This window comes from Myodes glareolus, chromosome 1, assembly GCF_982192425.1.
Source record: "Myodes glareolus chromosome 1, mMyoGla1.1, whole genome shotgun sequence".
NCBI classification, from domain to species: domain Eukaryota; kingdom Metazoa; phylum Chordata; class Mammalia; order Rodentia; family Cricetidae; genus Myodes; species Myodes glareolus.
The window spans coordinates 69,496,901-69,519,289 of record NC_142026.1 but is presented as its reverse complement, the minus strand read 5'-3'; the positions used below and the strand labels follow the sequence as shown (position 1 = coordinate 69,519,289).

Here is a 22,389-nt window from a genome sequence, read left to right as displayed (position 1 = left end):
CAAGTGCTAACTGGACACATGTACCCATGTTGCCAGACACAGCAATTCAATAGCTGTCCTTTGTTCAGCTCTTCTGATCTCCTTTGTTACATGATTCATCCTTTCTCTGCTTCTTCCTTGGGTGAGTATAGATAGAACACTATAGATAGGAAAGATCAGTTTAAGTGTCTTAATGGGCTCTTGGACCTAAATCTAGTTGAAAAACATATACTGCTTCAGAAATTCATGGTCCATTCCAGTAACAAAGAAAGTAAAAAGAAGAAGAAGAAAAAAATAGAGAGTGAGCTTGTAGAATGCTGAGAACAACTGATAAACATGGAGGGAGAATCACTTTGTAGATTTCATGGTAAGGACTTGATTTAGGCAATTGCCAATGATAAATACAGGGCTAGAATTTTGATTAGGAGTAGAATATTTACCTTTTCACAGAGTATCTCCTCACATATTGCTTAAACACTTCAAACAGGTGAGCAAATCAGGTATCACTACAAGAGCACGTGGGCATAGCACACCCTCAAGATGGACGGAGTATGTACACTTGCAAAGCATGGGTGCATTGGGTAGAATAGTAGTCACAGCAGGTCTGGGTAAGGAGTGCACGGAGATCCTTTTATATTCTTATTTTTGTGCCTTTCCTGGAAGTTCAACTTTAGAATAGGAAGACACAGACCTTCCATTGGTTCACTTACACAAAAGAAACTGAAGAGATGGAGTACTAGCATGTAGCCCAGGAAAATCTCAGTGACTGTAGGAGAAAACAGGCTGACTGGTATGTACTTGGAATGGAATTAGGAAAACACATTTAGACTTTTTTACCAGAAGAAAATTTAGCTCAGCTTAGCAGAGGAAATCACCTAAATAGGCAGTGCCAGGATCCTTATGGCTGATGAGGACATCTGATCGGTTTTCTCTAAGGCAGCAATTCTCAACCTTCCTAACACTGCAACCCTTTAATACAGTTCAGGTTGTGGTGATCCCAACCATAAAATTATTTTGTTGCTACTTTATAACTAATTTTGCTACTATTATGAATCGTAATATAAATATATATCTAGGATATCTGATACGAGACCCCTAAAGGAGCATAACTCATAGATTGAGAACCACTGCTCTAAGATTTGTGAGTGAAAGTGATTTGAGTCTTCTTCCAGGTAAAGGGCAGACTTTTCCATATGTTCCTAGCGTCCCAATAGAAAGAAAGCCACAGCAGGGAAGGTGTCTGCATCTCAAGACTCACTTGGCTCAAGGAAGCAGCTGCCCAATAAAAACCAAGGAGCAATAATATGAATGAAGAAATAAATACTTTATTATGGTAAGCCTCTGATTTGGGGGTTACACAAATTGCCTCCTCAAACACTGACAGAGATACCTTTCTATATCTGCATGGCAATTAAATTTATAGTAAGGCAACAGAAACAATGCTGTAATCTGAAGTTAAAGCAAAACCTCAAGATCACCTATGTAGGCCACATTTGGTTCTTAGTTCAGATACAGATCATTTCTTCAACCTTTGTTAGTATTTTTAAACCTGTTTTGATCATACCCCCTAATAAATACATTTAACATGGTAGCCAGCTCTCATATGATACACAGCTGAGAAGTTTCACGAAACAATATTTGCCTTTACTGCATGATGCATTCTGACTTACTTTATTCTACTTCATTGCTTCATAATGCCAGTGGTCATCCACTAACTGGACTTCACAATTTCACTAGTGGGCTGAAACACACAGTCTGAAATCAGCATTTTTTTGTGTGTGTGTGTGATCTTTGCAAGCAACTCCATATATTAAAATACATGTAACTTGAACTCAGAAACAATTTTTACTCTTGAGGATTCAGAAGTAAACCTGACATTCATATTTACAAAAAGGCCAAATAGATGTGTGAACAGACAGGGAGCTCAAGGAGAAGCAACTGAGGCAAGGAAGGCTCAAGAAAACATCACATACTTTAAGGCAACGTAACACTTTGTACAATGTCAAATGACCAGAGTATGTGTGGTATTAAAACACTGCAGAAATGGAGTTTTTCCTCACAGCTGATGGCTTACAGGATAGGACATTAGCCCAAAGTATGTTTCTAAGATGAGGGCTTCCTGTGGGCCACACCCATTTCCAGTTGCTTTCAGCACATTAGCATCCAGAAAGTAACACAGATGTGTCCATGGATACCACAGGAAGCCACCACCACACATGTGCCTTAAGAACACTCATACTACAACTGTCATGTCACGGGATACTCATAGCAGTCGCTCATCTTACACCTCAGGCTGTACAGGGAAAACTACCCACCCGCTAGGAGCTGTCAATCCTCTCACCAGTGGCTTTGCTTGTGGCAGAGATGGGCTCTGGGCGTGGCTTTTCTTTTTTTGTATGTAACTCTTACGGTGCTTGACCACAGCCAAGCTGAACTGGAAGGGGTCCTAGCAGTCCTGGCTCACATAGCATGTCTCAGTGCTGTGGCTCTTGTGATGTTCCATAAGGTTCGAGATCCATGCAAAGGCCTCACCACATTCACTACATGTATAGGGCTTCCCTTGGGATGCATGAAACTCATAAGCTGCAGGGCATTGCACAGCAGAAGTTCCCGGGTCCTGCCCAGAATCACGGCCACCCACATGGAGCCCCTTCCCTGCATCAAATGACTGCTTGTAGCTGCTGGTGCTGGAAGGACACTCAGGGTCCTCTTCGTCCTCATCATCTGGATGAGGCCTCTTTGTCCCAGTGCCTTTATGTGGAGTAGCCTTGTCCTGGGCTGACTGCCGGATGACTGACTGCCTCTGGGGACTGGCAGGACTTGAATCCTCATCCTCAGCATCCAGAGCCTTCTGAGGTTGCTGTTCCTCCTGGGCAGTGTCTATCGAAGGACTAACAGGAACATCCCCTGAAAGCCTCTCCATCAGTGTCTCCCCCATGGAGACTTCCTCACACATAGTTCCTTTGCTTTCCTGCTGCCCCGTACTGTCTGAAATAAAGTCAAAATGTGAGCAGTCCTACTTCCCAGGCTCTGACACAGAAACTGACTTGAGCAGAAATCAAGAAAGCAAGTGTGAGGCCCAAAGGGCATCAGATAAGAACAATGACAGGTACAGCCTAACCCCTTTACAACTCAGACATCATACACCAGCTGAGTGCAGTATCACAAGTATCTTCTTCTTCCTCCCAATCTGCATGCCCTTCTTTAACAGTCTGAATGTCTGCTGAGCTCACTGCTGACCACCACACCCAGTGTGTTTGGAGGTTAAGGTGGTCATGTAACTCTATTCTATTCTGGTCAGAAGTTCGAAAGGTGAGGAGGAGCCTGCTTCCTGCTGTGGTGGATTGAGACCTGAAGCAGCCTTTCTGGCTGAGGTGACTTGGCAATGGAGAGTGCAAAGAACTATGAGAGGGTCCAGGGGACATGTCTGTTACTAGTAAGGACCAAATGAGTCTTAGTAAGCCATCCAGTTATATCAATGGCCTTCAATGAACCACAGTCTCTGGCTTGGCCCTGGAGTCATCTGTGGCCAATGGAACAATAGTATGCACACGAAACATGCAGAGGTGTGGTACGTGCTTACCCTCTGGGATTCTCCCAATGAAACCCAGCAGTACCTATGAGAAAACCAAAGCCAGGCCTTTGGAGAGGTAACAGGAAAAAATAAATAAATAAATAAATAAATAAATAAATAAATAAATAGATAAATAAAACACAGGTCCACAGCATCAACTCAGCTCCACTGAGAGCTTTGTCATCCAGGCAGCGTGTGGGTGGGAAACCATTGCTAGATTTGAGTCTCTAAATGATGGTGGCTTTGTGTGCACCTTCAGAACCACCAAAAAGAAGTAGAGGGGCTCAGTCAGCTGACAGATTACAAATGTGTAGTCTTTGGGGTAACAGGTTTTAGAGGAGCTCACTATGCAGCAAGAAATAATGCAATGGCATTCTGTCCCCACACAGTGGACAGGAAAGTGAAAAAGTCAAAGCTAGTGTATCTGCTGAGGCTAATGAAAATGTGAGCAGCCCCATCAGCCGTAAAAGAGACTTGTACCCTTTATAGCCCAACCAAGCCGCCATCCATCACCACCTAACTCACCCTCACCTGGGAGGCTGCCTCCTGGTAGTTCTTCTGCCACACAAGGTTCCTCTGGTTCTGTCTCCAGCATGGAGGATGGGCCAGCCTGGAAAAACTGACACCCTGAGGTTTAGAGAGAAAAAAGTAAAGGAATCTTGAGAAAGCTAAAAGGCTTCATATCCTATTGGGTCTCTGGGACCCAGATTGCAACTACCTTTTTCTCTGTATTAGGACAATTCCTGTCCATTCCCCTGTCCCGTTCTGTACCCCTCCACCACCATCAAAACTGCCCTCTAGTCAGAGCCCCTGAAAAGCTGAGGTTTCTAACGAAGGCAGCAGAGGCAAAGAGAAAGATCTTATGGGAGGCTGAAGGCTGCCTATGAGCAGGTAGGAAATGGAGAATGTCCAGAATGGACTTGGTAGCAGAGTACATGCCAAGCATTTGTGAGATCTTAGGTCAATCCCCAGTATCAAAAAAAACTAAATACAGAATTAGAACTAAAATAAAGACCTCCGGAGTCTATATATGAGCTTCCCTGCAAAGAACTTCAGTGAAAAATCATTTCCCAGGCCCTGCTCTGCATCAACAAAGTAGAAGTGCTAGAGGGTGGGAGCCAGGAGGCCTTTCCGAATCCAGACACTTCAGTTCTCACAGGCCAAGGCTGCAAACAAAGCCCCAGAGCCCAGAGAGAGCTTAACTAGGACAAGTGGAGAACTTGGCAAACAAATCCTAGTTCAAAGACACTTCAAACATGTTCAGCTCCAAACATTTAAATCACCCTTGGTGATTCAACTACAGTTCCTGGGACAGGGTCAGAATTTTCCATGCCAATACTTCTAGAAGAGGATGCAAGACAGAACGTGAGCCAGTGTCTCACCCGACAGGAGCAACTTGCTGTAACTGGTCAGGTTATCTTCTGTGGGGTCCAGGTTGTCCCATCCTGACTGTAGAGGCTCCTGTGGAAATGGTAACGGTTTCTACAACAGCAGCTCTGACCCACCCTAAGTTATACTGAAGCAAAGCCCTTCCTTAGGTCCTACCCTTGAGTTTCCACAAGGACAGCTTTCTTAGTAGTAGCATTATAGATATTTGGGTCCATAATCCTTTGCTGTGACAGAGCATTAACATTGAGAGAAGGAGCAACAAACAGTCAGAAGGGAAAGACCATGTGCGTGGCTGAACAAGATCAGCCTCCCAGGGCCAGCAGTGGCTCCTTTCCTCACCTTTGGCTCAGCTGTGACAGAGTTGGCCTCTTCATTCTTTTCTCCCTCTAAATGCTTTTCATCCAGATGTACAGATTCCAGAGTGGGCCAGGCTGGAAGAAGGGGAGCTAAGGAGACAAGTTCTCAGTGGCTGTGTCTCCAAAATAAGCATTCCCACTGCCTCCCACACAGGCCCCGGGACAAATGTAGAAAGGCTTCCTGGTACCTAGCACAGGTCCCAAAGCTCAATGAACACTACATTTGTCTGCGACTGACAGAACAACATGGACACAAAAATAAACATCAAGGCAGTCGGGTGGCGGTGCACGCTTTTCATTCTAGCACTCGGGAGGCAGAGGTAGGAAGAGCTCTCAAGTTGAGGCCACCATTGAAGTAATTCAGATCATGAAGGAAAAACTTCTTTTTTGTGCCAACTAGACTGGTAGAAAATGTTAGACACCCAGAACAAGTGAGCACCTAACTATGCTGGCTTTAAATGTATCACAAAGGTTATGGATAATCACATGAAGGTTAAAGTATACATGCCCTCCATCCAGTGGTTGTTAGAAAACCATACCACGCACACTAGAGTGCCCACAGTAAGGCCATGATGCTGCAGCCCATTTCTGAAAAGCAAAATGGAGAGGCTGTGTATGTGGAATGCCGAGAGGTTAGGAGCCAAAACTTTGACCACAGCTGCCCTATTTGAGTAACAAATGTGAGGGCACAACTAATCAACATAGGAAGTAGAAAAAGACAAGATCTCCTGAGTAAACTGGGAGCATAGGGATCATGGGAGAGGGTAGAAGTAGAGGGGGCAGGAAGAGAGAGAAGTGGAGAAAAATATTTAGCTTGATAAAAACAAAAAATATGAGGGCGCAAGTACACCATGGTCCTACAGACCTTCTGTACACATGTGTATGTGGAGAAAGACATGAAAGGACATCCTCCAGGATTGGGTAAAGACAAAGAAAACTTTTTTGGCAGTACTGAGATTTTAACCCAGAGCCTTATGCTGCTAATGGGCACACTCCCATGCTGGCATTAAAACATATCTACAATGAAATTATTTCTTGGTTAATAACCAGGTAAGGCTGACAAAATTTGCATGACAAGTTGAGCAAAAAAAATAATTAAAAAAAAATAACACATCTAACATACACATTAACCTACAGAAACAAGTCCCAACTACAGTAGACATCCATGCCTTGCTGCCTAACCTCTCCCTGGTTTATGGCACCTCCACCACATCCTCCCTTTCCCATCTATCTCCTTCATGAAGGCCAGGTGAGGTTAGAGAACTGCTGCTACTTACACGTATCACGGCGTACAAGGATGTCCCTAGGTCTTAGGTCTCTGCTGGGACCCAACAACCCACGTGGTAGCAGCAGGGGCTCAGGACACCTCTCATAGTCTCCCTCGCTGAATGAAGATGATGACCCACCCGGGGAACACAACATCATTCCTGTGTATAATCAAGGCAATAGTGACTCCAATAGGTTGAGACATGCTAACAACCACACAGCAAATCCACAATGGGCCAGGTATGGACCCAAGGTATGACCCAAGCCCCTAGGCTCCCAGACACCATCACCACCCATCTCTCAGGCCCCACCCTTAGACATGGAGGAAACCTCCAGCTACCAATGCACCCAGAATATTTACCTAGTTTTTAAGAGCCTGGTACCTGCCTTTGATTGCCCTCCATTTCGCCTCCTTCCTAACATCTGGAATGCAAATGTGAGGGCAGGAACCCAAGGCAGCTGTCCTAGTCCATGAGGTAAGCCTGATGGAGATGCCACTGGGCAGAGATGTGGGGGCTTGGATCCCTGGAGACTGAGGAGCTCCCTTACCAGCTCAGGGATGGTTGTTTCTGTGCCCCTTAACACATGGGGTGACTACACTCTCAGGAATGCCACAGCTGGGGTCTGAACTCTATGTTGCAGATTCCAGTCCTTCCAGGACCTCCTGCCCGTCTCCTCTAAGGCATGCTTTCTTCTGGGGTGGCAGCCTCACCTGGCTCCTCCAGGATGTCAGAGAGACCCTCCACCAGGGAGGCAGCCTTCTCGCAGTTCTCAGGATACTGGGCTACCACCCAGGGACGAACCCTGTCTGGCAAGATGCCCAGAAACTGCTCCAGAACCAGCAGCTCCAGGATCTGCTCTTTGGAGCAGGCCTCAGGCCGCAGCCACTGGCGGCACAGCTCATGAAGCTGGGCCAGAGTCTGGTGAGGTCCAGCTGCCTCCTGGTAGACAAACTCCCTAAAGCGCAGGCGGGAAAACTCAAGGTCAGCAGCAGATCTTTCAGTGCTGGTTTCTGTTTCCTTCTGCTGGGTAGGCTTTTCCTGTTGGCTGGATTCCTCCTGTTGGTTAGATTGATCCTTTTGGCTAGGCTCTTCCTGTTGCCTGGGTTCTTTCTTTTGTATGGATTCTTCCTGTTGGCAGAGTTCTTTCTGTTTGTTGGGTTCTTCCTGTTGGCAGAGTTCTTTCTGTTTGTTGGGTTCTTCCTGTTGGCAGAGTTCTTTCTGTTTGTTGGGTTCTTCCTGCTGGCTGAGTTCTTTCTGTTGGCTGGGTTCTTCCTGCTGGCTAGGTTCTTCCTGTTGGCTGAGTTCTTTCTGTTTGTTGGGTTCTTCCTGTTGGCAGAGTTCTTTCTGTTTGTTGGGTTCTTCCTGTTGGCTGGGTTCTTTCTGTTGGTTGGGTTCTTCCTGCTGGCTGAGTTCTTCCTGCTGGCTGGGTTCTTCCTGCTGGCTGAGTTCTTCCTGCTGGCTGGGTTCTTCCTGCTGGCTGAGTTCTTCCTGTTGGCTGAGTTCTTCCTGTTGGCTGAGTTCTTCCTGTTGGCTGGGTTGATCCTTCTGGCTAGGCTCTTTCTGTTGGCTGGTTTCCTCCTGTTTGCTGAACCCTACCTGCTGGATGGGCTTCTCTAGCTGAATGAATTCTTCCTTTTGGATGGACTTATCCTGCTGAGTGGACTCCTCCTGCTGGATGAGTTCCTGTTGGATAGAAGCATCTTGAATGAATGCTTCCTGTTGGATAGGCTCCTCCTGGTGGATGAGTTCTTCCCTTTGGACAGACTTATCCTGCTGAATAAATTCCTCCTGCTGGATGAGTTCTTCCTGTTGGATAGGTTTATCCTGCTGAATTGGCTTTTGCTCAATGAGTTCTTCCTGTTGGGTAAGTTCCTCCTGCTGGATGAGTTCTTCCTGTGGGGTGGACTTATCCTGCTCAACTGGATCTTGTTGGATGGGTTTATCCTGCTGCATGGGCTCCTCCTGCTGCATAGGTTCATCTTGCTGCATGAGTTCTTCCCACTGGTGAGGCTCATCCTGCTGCATAGGTTCTTCTTGCTGCATAGGCACATCCTTCTGGCCAGGTCCTTCCCACTGGCTGGGTTCTTCCTCCTGACTAGGATCACCCCACTGACTGGGTTCTTGTTGTCCACTGAGGTCTTCCCTCTGATTGAGAGGATTATCCTGCTGACTGGACTCTTCTCCCTGGTTGGGCTCATCCCTCTGACTAGGTTCCAGCAACTGGATGGGTTCTTCCTGGATGGGTTCCTCCTGCCTCCTGAGTTCCTCCTGCCGGCTAGGTTCTTGTTGCTTAATGATTACTTCCCCCTGGTTGGATTCCTCCTGCTGACCGGGCACTTCCTGTTGGGATCTATCTTCTGGCCGCACAGTAGGTGGTTCTGGGTGAGGTGGGGAGCTTCTTGGGGAGGCCAGTGCCCTCTCCAAAGGCAGCATCTTCCCAGGCCTCCACAGAAATGCAACTGTGTCTGGCCAAGAACTCAGCAGAGATGGTTAGGATAACAAGGTACCCAAGAGAGGTCACGATACCAGGACCTGAGGAAAAGCAGAGGACATCAACAAAACAGATGTCTACATAGTGAGACCTCAGCCATGGCACACTCAGGCAAAGGAGAATGAGGGAGGGTGTCTGAGTACAACCATGTACCCACAATACCTAAGTCTCATGCAGAATTATTCTAAGCAATCTGCTCACTACTGTCAGTAGAATTCCAGCTTTTTACTTATATAGATAAAAATAAAGAATCAGGAAGGCCAACTTTGTATAAGATGGTAATAATAGGAATTTTTAAAAGATTTATTTATTTATTATGTATACAGTATTCTGCCTGCATGTATGCTTACTGGTCAGAAGAGGGCACCAGATCTCATTACAGATGGTTGTGAGCCACCATGTGGTTGCTTGGAATTGAACTCAGGATCTCTGGAAGAGCAGCCAGTGCTCCTAACCCCTAAGCCATCTCTCTAGCCCAAGGATTTTTTTAAGAAATCTTGGATAAGATGAATATGAAATTTTTCAGGAAAATTTCATTTATAAACCTAGATGAATATGCCATACAATACCAGTAAATTCATTCTTACTGTGTATACTGTGTATCTGTAGGCCACATCACAACAGACTGGATTTATCCCCAAAATAACTATGTCAGTTTAACATCTAAGTATGTATTATTGGGACTTTAGTGCTCCAAAACAAGAAGGATCTAGGTGCAGCATTGTTATTCCCACTAAAACAACCAAAACTCAGGGCTGGGGAGATGGCTCAGTAGTTAAGAGCACTTGTGCTCTCAAGGAGTACCCAGACTGGATTCCCAGCACCTACATGGTAGCTCACAACCATCTGTAATCATAGTTCCAGGGCATCTGATGCCCTCTTATAACCTCTGAGGGCACCAGGCATGCATGTGCCATATACATGAAGGCAAAATATTGCCATCATAAATAAACCTAAAAAAAAAAAAAGTAGGGGCTGGAGAAATGGCTCAGAGGTTAAGAGTTGCCTGCTCTTCCAAAGGTCCAGAGTTCAATTCCCAGCAACCACATAGTGACTCACAACCATCTGTAATGGGGTCTGGTGCCCTCTTATGGCCTGCAGCCACACAAGCAGAATATTGTATACATAATAAATAAGTAAATAAGTAAAACCCAAACCCAGTACTAGCAATATCCTCGGCAAAAACCACACAATGGAAGCATTTTCTCTTCTAAAAACAATTTTGAGGAATTCAAAATAAAATCTATTCATGACCATAGCTAACACCATCAACAACATGACCACTATCTCCCTACCTAATCCAGTTAACCATAGAAGTACCATTTTCACTTCTTACAGGACTGAACTCTGAAGTGGTTCCTCAAGGTCCATATTCCCTGCCTGTCCTCTCACACACATCTTGGGCATATTATTTCCTACTACTTTATATCTGCATACTGCCTGTATCCCACATTGAAATCTGAGCCCTAGAAGAACAGGGTTCTTTATAGGCAGGTCACTATGGGTCCAGCAGTTTTGGCTTCTGTTTTTGCTCACTATACCTTTTATAAAATGAATTTCTTTGTTGAAGGGCATGTTATATATGCCTAATGGCCAATATGTGCTGTGGGACAATGGTCTTGTACCCTGTCATTTGTATTGTTTTTAGTAAAACACTGATTGGCCAGTAGCCAGGCAGAAAGTATAGGCAGGGTGATGAGAACAGAAGAATTCTGGGAAGAGGAAAGAGTCAGATTGCAGCTGTCATCCAGACACAGAGGAAGCAAGATGAGAATGCCTTGCTGACAAAAGGTACCAATCCACGTGGCTAACACAGACAAGAATTATGGGCTAAGTTTTGAGAGTTAATAAGAAGCCTGAGCAAATAGGCCAACCAGTTTATGATTAATGTAGACCTCCGAGTGCTTTGTTGGGACAGAACAGCTGTGGGCCGGGTGTGACAGAAACCTCTGTCAACAAATGGCACCAACATGGACAACGGCATCCACATAAAACCTGAGAGCGTTTGGGAAGTAATTCTAGACACAAAAGTTAAGCATGGTTAAAAGAGCATTTTCTTGGGTGGGCTCTGCTTGCTAGAAGCAAGCAAGGCATGATTCCTTTAAGAGAGGTCTTTATGATTCAGCAGCAGCCTACCTAGTTTCAAGAAGGCAGCTTCCTGGGCCGTGCTGCCAGCACGAACTCTGGCTCTTTCAGGAGGCCAAACATTTAAATGGGTTTTCTGAACAGCATGTTACAAACTGCTTAATAGCAGCACAGACGAGCTGTGTGCCAAAAAACTGGGGCTGTGAGCATGGCTTGTGCTAAACAGACCTCCCGCCGTGTTGGACTGGATGGAGCCAAAAGGCAAAGCAGTTTTTAGTCTTAGTAAGGATGCTTAGCATTTTAAGAAGGACTTCTGACAGATTCAACACAAGGCCCAACAAAATCCCAGCAAAATTCTTCAAAGACCTTGAAAGAACAGTACTCAACTTCATTTGGAAAAGCAAAAAACCCAGGATAGCCAAAACAATCCTGTGCCATAAAAGAACTTCTGAAGGCATCACAATCCCTGACTTCAAACTCTACTACAGGCTACAGTACTGAAAACAGCCTGGTATTGGCATAAAAACAGACAGGAAGACCAATGGAATCCAAATTGAAGACCTGAATATTAATCCACACACTTCAAACACCTGATTTTGACAAAGAAGCAAAAAATATCATATGGAAAAAAGAAAGCATATTTAACAAGTGGTACTGGCATAACTGGATATCAACATGTAGAAAAATGAAAATAGATCCATATCTATCACCATGCACAAAAGTCAAGTCCAAATGGATCAAAGACCTCAACATAAAGCCAACAACATTGAACCTTATAGAAGAGAAAATGGGAAGTACACTTGAACACATTGGCACAGGAGATTACTTCCTAAATATAACCCCAGCAGCACAGACACTGAGAGAAACAATTAATAAATGGGACCTCCTAAAACTGAAAAGTTTCTGTAAAGCAAAGGACATGGTCAACAAGACAAAACGACAGCCTACAGAATAGGAAAAGATCTTCACTAACCTCACATCAGATAAAGATCTGATCTACAAAATACACAAAGAACTCAAGAAATTGGACACCAAAAGATCACATAATCCAATAAAAAAAAAATGAAGTACAGACCTAAACAGAGGACTCTCAACAGAGGAATCTAAAATGGCTGAAAGACATTTACGGAAATGTTCAACATCCTTAGTCATCAGAGAAATGCAAATCAAAATAACTCTGAGAGTCCATCTTACACTTGTAAGAATGACCAAGATCAAAACCACTGATGACAACTTATGCTGAAGAGGTTGTGGGGAAAAGGGAACACTTCTACATTGCTGGTGGGAATGCAAGCTGGCACAACCCCTTTGGATGTCAATGTGGCAATTTCTCAGAAAATTAGGAAACAACCTTCCTCAAGATCCAGCAATACCACTTTTGGGTATATATCCAAAGGATGCTCAATCATGCCACAAGGACATGTTCTCAACTATGTTCATAGCAGCACTGTTTGTCATAGCCAGAACCTGGAAACAACCTAAATGCCCCTCAACTGAAGAATGGATAAGGAAAATGTGGTAGATTTACACAATGGAGTACTACACAGCAGAAAAAAATGACATCCTGAATTTTGCAGGAAAATGGATGGAGCTAGAAAACATCATTTTGAGTGAGGTAACCCAGACACAGACAATTATCACATGTACTCACTCATAGGTGGTTTTGAAACATAAAGCAAAGAAAGCCAGCCTACAAACCACAATCCCAGAGAACTTAGACAACAATACACACACTAAGAGAGGCTTACATAGATCTAATCTACATGGAAGTAGAAAGTAGAAAAAGACAAGATCTCCTGAGCAAATTGGGAACATGGGGACCTTGGGGGAGGATTGAAGTGATGAGGGAAGAGGCAGGGAGGGGAGCAGAGAAAAATGTAGAGCTCAATAAATATCAATAAAATAACCAAAAAAAGCACTTCTGGTCAGAAAATAATTACAGATATGCAATAAAGACTAATCCAGATGGAAAAGACCTCTAAATGGGTCAGTGTTGGAAGGAAGAAGAAACGAATAGAGAGTTATGAAAGAAGTAAATTAGTTTTTAAAAAGATAAAACAAAGTCTTTAAACAGACAGAATAAACTTGTAGAAAAGTAATAGAGTTTAAGAAAAATAAACCATGTAAAGAGGAAAATACAGAGAGTCTGGATTATGTATGGTATTGTCTTTCCTTTGAATTTTTTGACTGTGAATGATCTAAGTACAAAGAGACATTTCATTGTACAGACTGTTAAACTAAACCAGTATATATACTCTAAAGGTATCTTGACTTCTGTTTTTGCTCACTATACCTTTTATAAAATAAATTTCTTTGTTGAAGGGCACGTTATATATGCCTAATAGCCAATATAGGATATCATACCCATCTATCGGGGATCAAGTTTGGGACCTATTTGAAGAATAAGTGGAGAAAAAGAATACCTCAGCTACAGGGACATCCTCACCCCTACCATTTACAATGGCAACACCCATTCCTTTTTGCCCCAGCATCTACACTGAAGATACTCAGGCCACAATGCCCACCCAATACAACTTAGCATTTTCTTATGACTTCTTTATCTCCGAGGGTGAGTAAACTGCCTGCTTTCTTCATAGGAGTCAGGTACGAGCTCTGCCTGGCTCCAGCTTGCCATCATTCATCCCTATCTGAATTTTCTTGTCATTTCATCCTGCCATTTTTTTTAAACCTGTGTTTTAACCACTTACTGTCTAATGATTCTTATCAAATTCAACTACTTTAAAAAAAAATTCCAGTTTCCAAAACCTGCTTATCTTTGGGTTTCCTTCCCTACCTCAAACTTAAAAACATTCTCTCACTCATTCTCTTACAACAAGGGTTGCAAATGTAAGGCCTTGGATAAGAGTCTAAGCTCTTGAGGTTTTCTCAATGGTGACTACTCACCTCTGTCCTGTATAGCAAGGCAGCCAGAGCCCTACACACACCCTGACATGTTTCTACACAGCTTCCTCCCAGCTGGCCTCCAAGCTGATCTGCCATCTTCCACTCTAGACTCTCCTTTACTCATCTTCTTCCTTTGATTCTCCTGGAGCATCTTTTGATACGGGGTGTAATATCAGCTCCAGTGAGACAACATATCCACATTTTGTTTCACCAGGCTCTGAACACAGAACTCTATGTGGCAAATGAAGAATTATGTGGTCATATAAATTTGCTTTCTTTACACCACATCAGGAACATTTGTCCTACACAGAAAGTGTCCACAGAGGTACTGTGAACTTACTAAGATGTACACACACAAAGGTTCTCCCTACCAGGCCCTGCTGGAAACTCATCGTCTTCAGATTGTCAGAATCTTCTAAGCTTCTAAGGGTAGAGATAAAGAGCAAACCCAAAATGTAGGCAAGGAAACCATTCACAGACTAGGTGAGAACTGGGCTCCGGACTCTACCTGAAAATTAACATAGCTCATCTATCCTTCTTGTTCCAGATTCCTCATGAAGTCCTCCCTGCCTGGAGCTTCTGATTGGTTCTCCCCACATCTGCTTCACCACTGTGGTCACCACATAACCATTACCTCTGCTTCTTTTAGGGTGGCCCAGCAGCCCTCAGTCAACTGTGTGAGACCTGTCTCCTCCTCCACCTGTCCTGCTGTGACCACGGAAGAGGTATGGGGACCTGCAACAGAAAGGATCAAGTAGAAGCACAGTAAGCCTATAGCCTAGTCAGTGGAGGACCTTGTTCACCTGGAAATAAGCAAGAATCGTCTGTCCCCATTTCCTTTGCCTGAAAAGAAGACTCTTATGACAATAAGAAGCAACAGCCTAACATGGACAGCCAGCCCCCTTCATAATGTAGGCCTACTAGTCAGGACCAGGAGGATGAGGCCATCTTTGGGGATCTCAAGAGACTTAATCCTAAGCATGCCTTACCTGACCCTAGACCTGGTTACACTGCTACAAGAACTTACTAGGCAGAAGACCAAGTGGGACCAAATAGCCTGAATGAGGTCACATTCCTGCTACAAATAAGACAAGAGATTGTGGCATACCATGATGCAGAATGACCTGGCTGCCTTGGGGTTTTCCTGGAGTCCAGCCCACAGGCTTCAGGAGACAGAAGTATGGGTCAAGCAGGTGTCAAGGGTTGTATTCTAGGCATGAAATGTTGAAGCTGAAAAAAGAAATCTAGTGGATGGGTGGATGGCTGAGCTAGGGGAATCCCAAGGCTGGTTTTAAACACCTAAGGAATTTGCATTGCAGGCTTTTGCCTTAGCTGAAAACAAATCCTTCTCAGACCCTGTCAACAAAATACCATCTTTTCTATCCACTAGGATCTGATGATAATCATGAACACTAATCTCACAGGGACAACAGGAACTAGTCACAAGGTCTTCCCTGTAGTCATACACATAGTAATATAAATACAAATGGTGCAAACATACCTTTAAACGAATGCCAAGGTACACACAAAGGATCATTATTAAAAATAGCTGCTTTCTGTGGCTTCTGCCAAAAATATATATTCTATATTTTCATATAAGGTCACACAGAGTCAAACAAATGTCTTCAACAAACCAGCCTGTTTAAAAAAAAAAAAAAAAAAAAAAAACCTCACCCAAACATCAGGAGAAACAAGGGCTCACTGAAATATGGGGTCCCGTTCTGGGTCCAGAGCAGGAAAGAGAACTTCCATAGGACACTAGAGAATGTGGAAGGATGACCTGGTAACATCCACTGTGGCCTCCGAAAAGCTGGCTGAGATACAAACCAACATGAGGGAGACAGGTCTGAGGGTAGAGGACTGAGCACAGATGCAGTGGTGGAGAAAGAAGAAAGAGGCAAGGAAACGGGACAAAACACTAACAAGTAGACTCTGGACACAGGGTAAGAAGGACTTCTGTGACCTTGGAATTGTTCTGTGTAAAAGCCAACCCTCAAGCACCCTTGTCCTGCCCCTTCATAGGTAGCCCTAGGAAAACTAATGTTTTCTATTCCTTTCCAAAGCCTCCATGTCAGGGCAGCACCTAAGAGACAGCCCTCTGCCGTGAATTGGGTCCCTGGACAGAGGCCCGAAAATGGCCTCTGCCCCCATGACAGAGAAGATGCCCGCACTCTAAGCCCCTTGTCATCACTCAATCTAGTTGACTCTCTCCCAGAACCCTCCCCCACTTTCCCATGCTCCTCGCGCCCGATGCACAAAAATAGGGGTCCCCAAGCCCTCCCCTAACCTTTATACATACTCATCTTCCCCCTCTGTGGGCTTCCCATCCCCGCCAGAACCTACCTCCACCCACTCCTCTTCTGCTGCAGTCCCCTAATCTATATCTAAGAGCAGTGGCACTGCGCCCTCTGTCGGCCGCACACGTAAAAAACACACCCCAAGATCCTAGCCCATCCCACGTGTCCCCCGACAAAACACAAGCATACCGCATTTCCGAGCCACAATCCCACAAGTGGTACTCCCAATGCCACATCAGAACCACACCCCCGATCCTGCCCCATCCCACGCCACACTCACAAGATGCCGGCCCAACTCGCTGTGCGCTGTGGCGCCTACGGCGCTCCGGTGCCACACCCCCGTCCAAAAGCCTTAAGGCCTTCACAGCTCCACACGCGTGGACCATCAGTCCTATCCTCCTGGCCACAAATTAAAGCACAACAGCCCGAGGTCACATCCCCACGCAAGGGCCTTGGCGCTTTAATCCCCTCCAAGGCACAACACCTTGGGGCCACAAAGTCTCTGCTCCTGGCCCAGTCCACGCAAGGCAGAACCATCTCTCCGCCCGACCCTCCACACCAGCCGAATGCCTACAGCCCCACGTAGGAGAGCGTCGGGCGGACCGACCCACCTGCTGCGCAGCGCGGGCTCCCGCAGTCTCGAACACCGAGCGGCGATGGCGACCCACTGCAGTAGCACGCGGCCTGCAGCGCCGGAAACCGAGACCCCCAGCGTGCTGCGGGGCCGTTCGCCAGACCTGGGCGGGGAGAAGCTGCTCTGACAGCCTTGCCAGTCAATCCGAGGGAAGGCTGGCTCCGCTTCGCTGCCACGTGCGCCTGCGTCACTTCTGATGCCATGACAACGGAGTAAACAAACGGAAACCTAAAAAAAAAAAAGAGCCTAGGACCACCAGAACCTGAGAGGCGGAGACAAAGACCGGAAAGTACCGGTTTAAGAAACAGAAACACGTGGACACTATGAGACCCAAAGACAGTGGAGACGAGTCTAGACTTATACTCCAGAGATGAGACACAGAGAAACTGAGATAGGAGATCAAAGACAAAAATGGGGACCCAGTACAAATTGGAGACTCGAGATACTGAACAGTCAAGAGACAAGTGCACAGATCCAGTATGGGCAGACAGAGCTAAAAACCCACTTTAAGAGAAACACCCTGAGGCAGGGATTCAGGCACGGAGAAAATGGCGGGAAGGTACTGTTTGGGTGAAAAGTTCCAGAAAGCAAACTGAATTTTTGCCAAGTCCTTGCTAATCGCTATATTGAGCGACAAAAGAAGTTGACCCTAGATGCCTGAAGAGAGGGAAGAAAGCTGCTTTCCACGGCAGAGCTTCTGAAAGTCATTGTAGTTGTCTGGAATGAGTTGTAAATGTGTAGCTGAATAGCTTATTACTGAATAGGTTTCATTCCTTGTTTGCATACACAAAAACACTTTTTGTTCCATTCTGAGAATTTTAACTCATACAACAATCAGAACAATTTCACTCCTCCGTTTTAACAATCACACCTTCCACCACCTACAACCACTGAGATGTGGTCCCTCAGTGCAGATTTATCCTACGGATTCATATAATTGAACTCTATAGTGCATGGCCTTTCGACATACTCTTTCACTGTACATAATTCCTTTGAGATCCATTAATATGTGTAAAAACGTTGTTCCTCATTATTGTTTAGAATTCAATAATCTATAAGTTTAAACATGCACCAGAGGGACTTTAAGCTTGCTTCTAAACTTTTGATATTTAAAAAAATGCTGTGAAAACATATGTTCACGTTTTTGTGTGAACATTACTCACTTTTGAAGGAAGATATATGCCCACGATGCAGTTGCTGTGTCATGAAGCATATGCTTAATGTTAAAAATTAAATAAACCAATGGAAACTGCCATACCTTTCTCTCAGAGCTGAGCCATTTTACACTCTCACCACTGCTGTCTGTATGAACCCGTTTTTCCACAATCTCGCCAGTATTTGTTGGTTATCAGTCCTTTAGCTGTCATGGGTATGCTGTTAAGATTGAAGTTTAGTTTCTTTCCATTTCCCTAATGGCCAATAATGTTGTGCATATTTTCAAGGTTATTTGCCATCTATGTATCCTCTTAAGTATCTGTTCATTTGCCTCACCAATTTTCTAGTTTTTAAATAAATGTTGAATTTCAAGAGATCTTCCTATCTTTTTACCTATAAACTGTCAGACACACATTGCAAATCCTTTCTCCCATTATATTGCTTTTTATGTCCTTACCAAGCCTTTACAAATTTTAACTTAGATGTGTAGTTCATGAATATATCCTTTTATGGACCATGTTCTTTTTTATTGATTTTTATTGTGCTCTACATTTTTCTCTGCTCCCTTCCATGTCTCTCCCCTCTGCTTCAACCCTCTCCAAAGGTCCCCATACTCCCAATTTACTCAGGAGATCTTGGCTTTTTCAACTTCCCATGTATATTAGATCCATGTATGTCTCTCTTAGGGTCTTCATTGTTGTCTAGGTTCTCTGGGATTGTAATTTGTAGCTTGGCTTTCTTTGCTTTATGTTCAAAAACCACTTATGAGTGAGTACGTGCAATAATTGTCTTTCTGTGTCTGGGTTACCTCACTCAAAATTATATTTTCCAGCTCCATCTATTTGCCTGCAAATTTCAAGATGTCATTATTTTTTCCTGCTGTGTAGTACTCCATTGTGTAACTATACCACATTTTCTTTTTCCATTCTTCAGTTGAGGGGCATTTAGATTGTTTCCAGGTTCTGGCTATGACAAACATGCTGCTATGAACATAGTTGAGCACATGTCCTTGTGGCACGATTGAGCATCCTTTGAAATTATACCCAAAAGCGGTATTGCTGGATCTTGAGGAAGGTTGTTTCCTAATTTTCTGAGAAATCGCCACACTGACATCCAAAAGGGCTGTACCATCTTGCATTCCCACCAGCAATGCAGGAGTGTTCCCTTTTCCCCACAACCTCTCTAGCATAAGTTGTCATCAGTATTCTTTATCTTGGCCATTCTTACAGGTGTAAGATGGACTCTCAGAGTTATTTTGATTTGCATTTCTCTGATGACTAAGGATGTTGAACATTTCCTTAAGTGTCTTTCAGCCATTTTAGATTCCTCTGTTGAGAATCCTCTGTTTATGTCTGTACCCCATTTTTTATTGAATTATTTGTTCTTTTAATGACCAATTTCTTGAGTTCTTTGTGTATTTTGGAGATCAGACTTCTGTCTGACGTGGGGTTAGTGAAGATCTTTTCTTTTTCTGTAGGCTGTCATTTGGTCTTGTTAACTATGTCCTTTGCCTTACAGAAGCTTTTCAGTTTCAGGAAATCCCGTTTATTAATTGTTGCTCTCAGTGTCTGTGCTGCTGGGGTTATATTTAAGAACTTGTCTCCTGTGTCAGTGCGTTCAAGTGTACTTCCCACTTTCTCTTCTATGAGGTTCAGTGTGGTTGGCTTTATGTTGAGGTCTTTGATCCATTTGGACTTGACTTTTGTGCATGGTGATAGATATGGATCTATTTTCATTCTTCTACAGGTTGCTATCCAGTTATGCCAGCACCATTTGTTAAATAAGCTTTTTTTCCATTTGATATTTTTTGCTTCTTTGTCAAAATCAAGTGTTTGAAGCGTGTGGATTAATATTCAGGTCTTTAATTCGGGTTCCATTGGTCCTCCTGTCTGTTTTTATGCCAATACCAGGTTGTTTTCAGTACTGTAGCCTGTAGTAGAGTTTGAAGTCAGGGAATGTGATACCTCTGGCAGTTCTTTTATGGTACAGGATTGTTTTGGCTATCCTGGGTTTTTTGCTTTTCCATATGAAGTTGAGTACTGTTCTTTTGAGGTCTGTGAAGAATTTTGCTGGGATTTCGATAGGCATTGCATTGAATCTGCATAATGCTTTTAGTAAGATTGCCATTTTTACTATGCTAATTCTACCTACCCAAGAGCATGAGAGACCTTTCCAATTTCTGGTGTCTTCTTCAATTTCTTTCTTCAAAGATTTAAAGATCTTGTCATACAAGTCTTCCACTTGTTTATTAGAGTTACTCCAAGATATTTTATGCTATTTGTGGCTATTGTGAAGGGTGATGTTTCTCTGATTTTTTTCTCAGCTTATTTATCATCTGTGTACAGGAGGGCTACTGATTTTTTTTTTGAGTTAATCTTGTAGCCTGCTACATTACTGAAGGTATTTATGAGTTGTAGAAGTTCCTTGGTAGAATTTTTGGGGTTGCTTATGTAAACTATCATATCATCAGCAAATAGTGAGAGTTTGACTTCTTTTTTTCTGATTTGTATCTCCTTGATCTCCTTTGGTGTCTTATTGCTCTAGCTAGGACATCAAGAACTATATTGAGTAGATATGGAGAGAGTGGACAACTTTATCTTGTTCCTGATTTCACTGGTATCACTGTGAGTTTCTCTCCATTTAATTTGTTGTTGGCTGTTGAATTGCTATAGTGGTCCCTTTGGGCTTCCCAGTTCCCCCTTGGGGCCACCTGAGAGCGCAGCACTCCCGTTAAACCTGGATATCTCTTAATTTGGCTTGTTTTGATTTGGCTTGATTGGGAATTTGAGTCGGCAGCAGAGAGCTCGTGTTAGGAAATATTCCTAACAATTTCCATGGTGAAAAACAAGAAAAGAATGGAGGCTGAAGGACTTCCTAAGTTAGACACATTCATAGGAAGTCTTTCCCATGTGGGCTCATTCATGGTTCACAAACACAGAGACAGCATGGAAGGCATTCCCACACTTAGTGTAATTGGAAGCTTCTCACCTCCATGCACAAAGGATACTCCAGTAATAGGTCTCTTTCAAACCATCCTCTCGTGCCCAGTGAAATGAGGTTTCTGACTGAAGGCGGGAGCAGAGTCACTGCAAGCATAGCATTCATCACAAAGTCATTTCTGTTTCCCAGGGTATGTTCTCCGATCAAAGCCCACCTCACATCCTTCACTGCATAGTGCACAGCTGTGACAATTGTCCCTTGTAGACAGAGGTACGCAGAATGATTGCAGGACATACCAGTTTGTTTCTGTCCAGCATGCTCTTTGGAGCCTTTCTGTCAGTGACCATAAAACCGAAACATTTAAGTTCGACTACTGACAGCACTGTTTTGTTACTGGAACTCTTCAACATGAACGGAGGACTGAGGAGACTTACGTTGCCTCACACCTGTAAAAACCTGACCTCTGAGTCCTCTTTGATGGATGGCATCCTACTTAAATACCATGCTGGGTGTAGATGCTATGTTTCTACCTGGTCCTCGGATTCCCAGATTTCTCTTCAAATAAAAAGAAATCACTCCTGATGAACCTCACCATGTTCTCAAAATTGAGTAGTTACTGAAAATCATCCTGAGTTGATGCTTCCATTAGATGTCTCTTTCCCAATCTGGAGGTAAAGGGAAAAATATTTGAAACTTACAGGTAAGGGGGGAAAGAAAGGAAAAAGCTAGAGAGAGTTAAAAATGGTATCTATAAATACTTAAACAAGCCAGGCACATATCTACTAACATGACTCTCTGCCTATCCCATACACAATTCCCTTGCAGGCTCACACCTAAGAGAAATGTGTACCCAAATTCACAACAACACTACTCTCAACATATCCAAATGTTCACCAAATGGATAACAGATGAATAAATTGTAGTTAATTTACATATATCAACAAAAATAAATAACTGGTTTGGTGCAATGGCATAAACCTCTAATTCTCAGCCCTCTTGAAACAAGAGAATCAGTAATTCAAGGATTCAAGGCCAGCCTGGACTACACAGCAAGATCCTGTACTTTAAAAAGTTAAAATGAATAACTACAGGTGTATGAAACAATTATTAGCAAACCCCTCAAGCACAATTGTTAAAGAGGAAGACCCAAAACACACAATATGTTTACTTTGTAAAAATTCTGAAACATGTTCTTGCCTATATTTTCATCATATATATTATATAGTGAATGTTTGGGGGGAAAATGTACATGTATACACACACACAGACACACACACACACACATACACTGAGAGAGAGAGAGAGAGAGAGAATCAA

General features: G+C 43.8%; 1 protein-coding gene and 1 long non-coding RNA gene across 4 annotated transcripts in view; one reads left to right on the top strand and one right to left on the bottom strand.

The window, feature by feature from the left end:
• The window catches only part of LOC146895941 (uncharacterized), a 29,262-nt gene extending 10,758 nt beyond the window's left edge, over positions 1-18,504 (top strand). The window contains exon 2 of the long non-coding RNA XR_015002826.2: positions 14,696-18,504. This is a non-coding gene — a long non-coding RNA (uncharacterized LOC146895941). The remainder of the gene's footprint in view (positions 1-14,695) is intronic.
• Positions 1,285-14,781, bottom strand: LOC125396013 (uncharacterized). 3 transcript variants are annotated; one of them, XM_048427788.3, is made up of 7 exons: positions 14,681-14,781; positions 7,277-9,098; positions 6,576-6,725; positions 5,282-5,388; positions 4,936-5,014; positions 4,079-4,180; positions 1,285-2,967 (listed from the first exon to the last, which is right to left on the bottom strand). In XM_048427788.3, exons 2-7 carry the CDS (start codon positions 8,997-8,999, stop codon positions 2,426-2,428), a joined length of 2,703 nt encoding a protein of 900 aa, XP_048283745.3. In that variant the 5' UTR covers positions 9,000-9,098; positions 14,681-14,781; the 3' UTR covers positions 1,285-2,425. The 3 variants fall into 3 exon arrangements, with proteins under 3 accessions (XP_048283745.3, XP_048283746.3, XP_085548338.2); XM_048427789.3 differs by having other exon boundaries at positions 4,085-4,180; XM_085692212.2 differs by having other exon boundaries at positions 5,282-5,373.
• Positions 18,505-22,389: the final 3,885 nt, after the last annotated feature.

What these genes read in the sequence shown, in the direction of transcription:
- LOC125396013 (XM_048427788.3), bottom strand. Translation starts at nt 8,999, where the DNA reads ATGCTGCCTTTGGAGAGGGCACTGGCCTCCCCAAGAAGCTCCCCACCT. An exon ending in CAGCAAGTTGCTCCTGTCGG is followed by an intron (nt 4,181 to 4,935) that starts GTGAGACACTGG and finishes TCTAAACCTCAG; the next exon opens with GGTGTCAGTTTTTCCAGGCT. An exon ending in AGGCAGCCTCCCAGGTGAGG is followed by an intron (nt 2,968 to 4,078) that starts GTGAGTTAGGTG and finishes ACTTTATTTCAG; the next exon opens with ACAGTACGGGGCAGCAGGAA.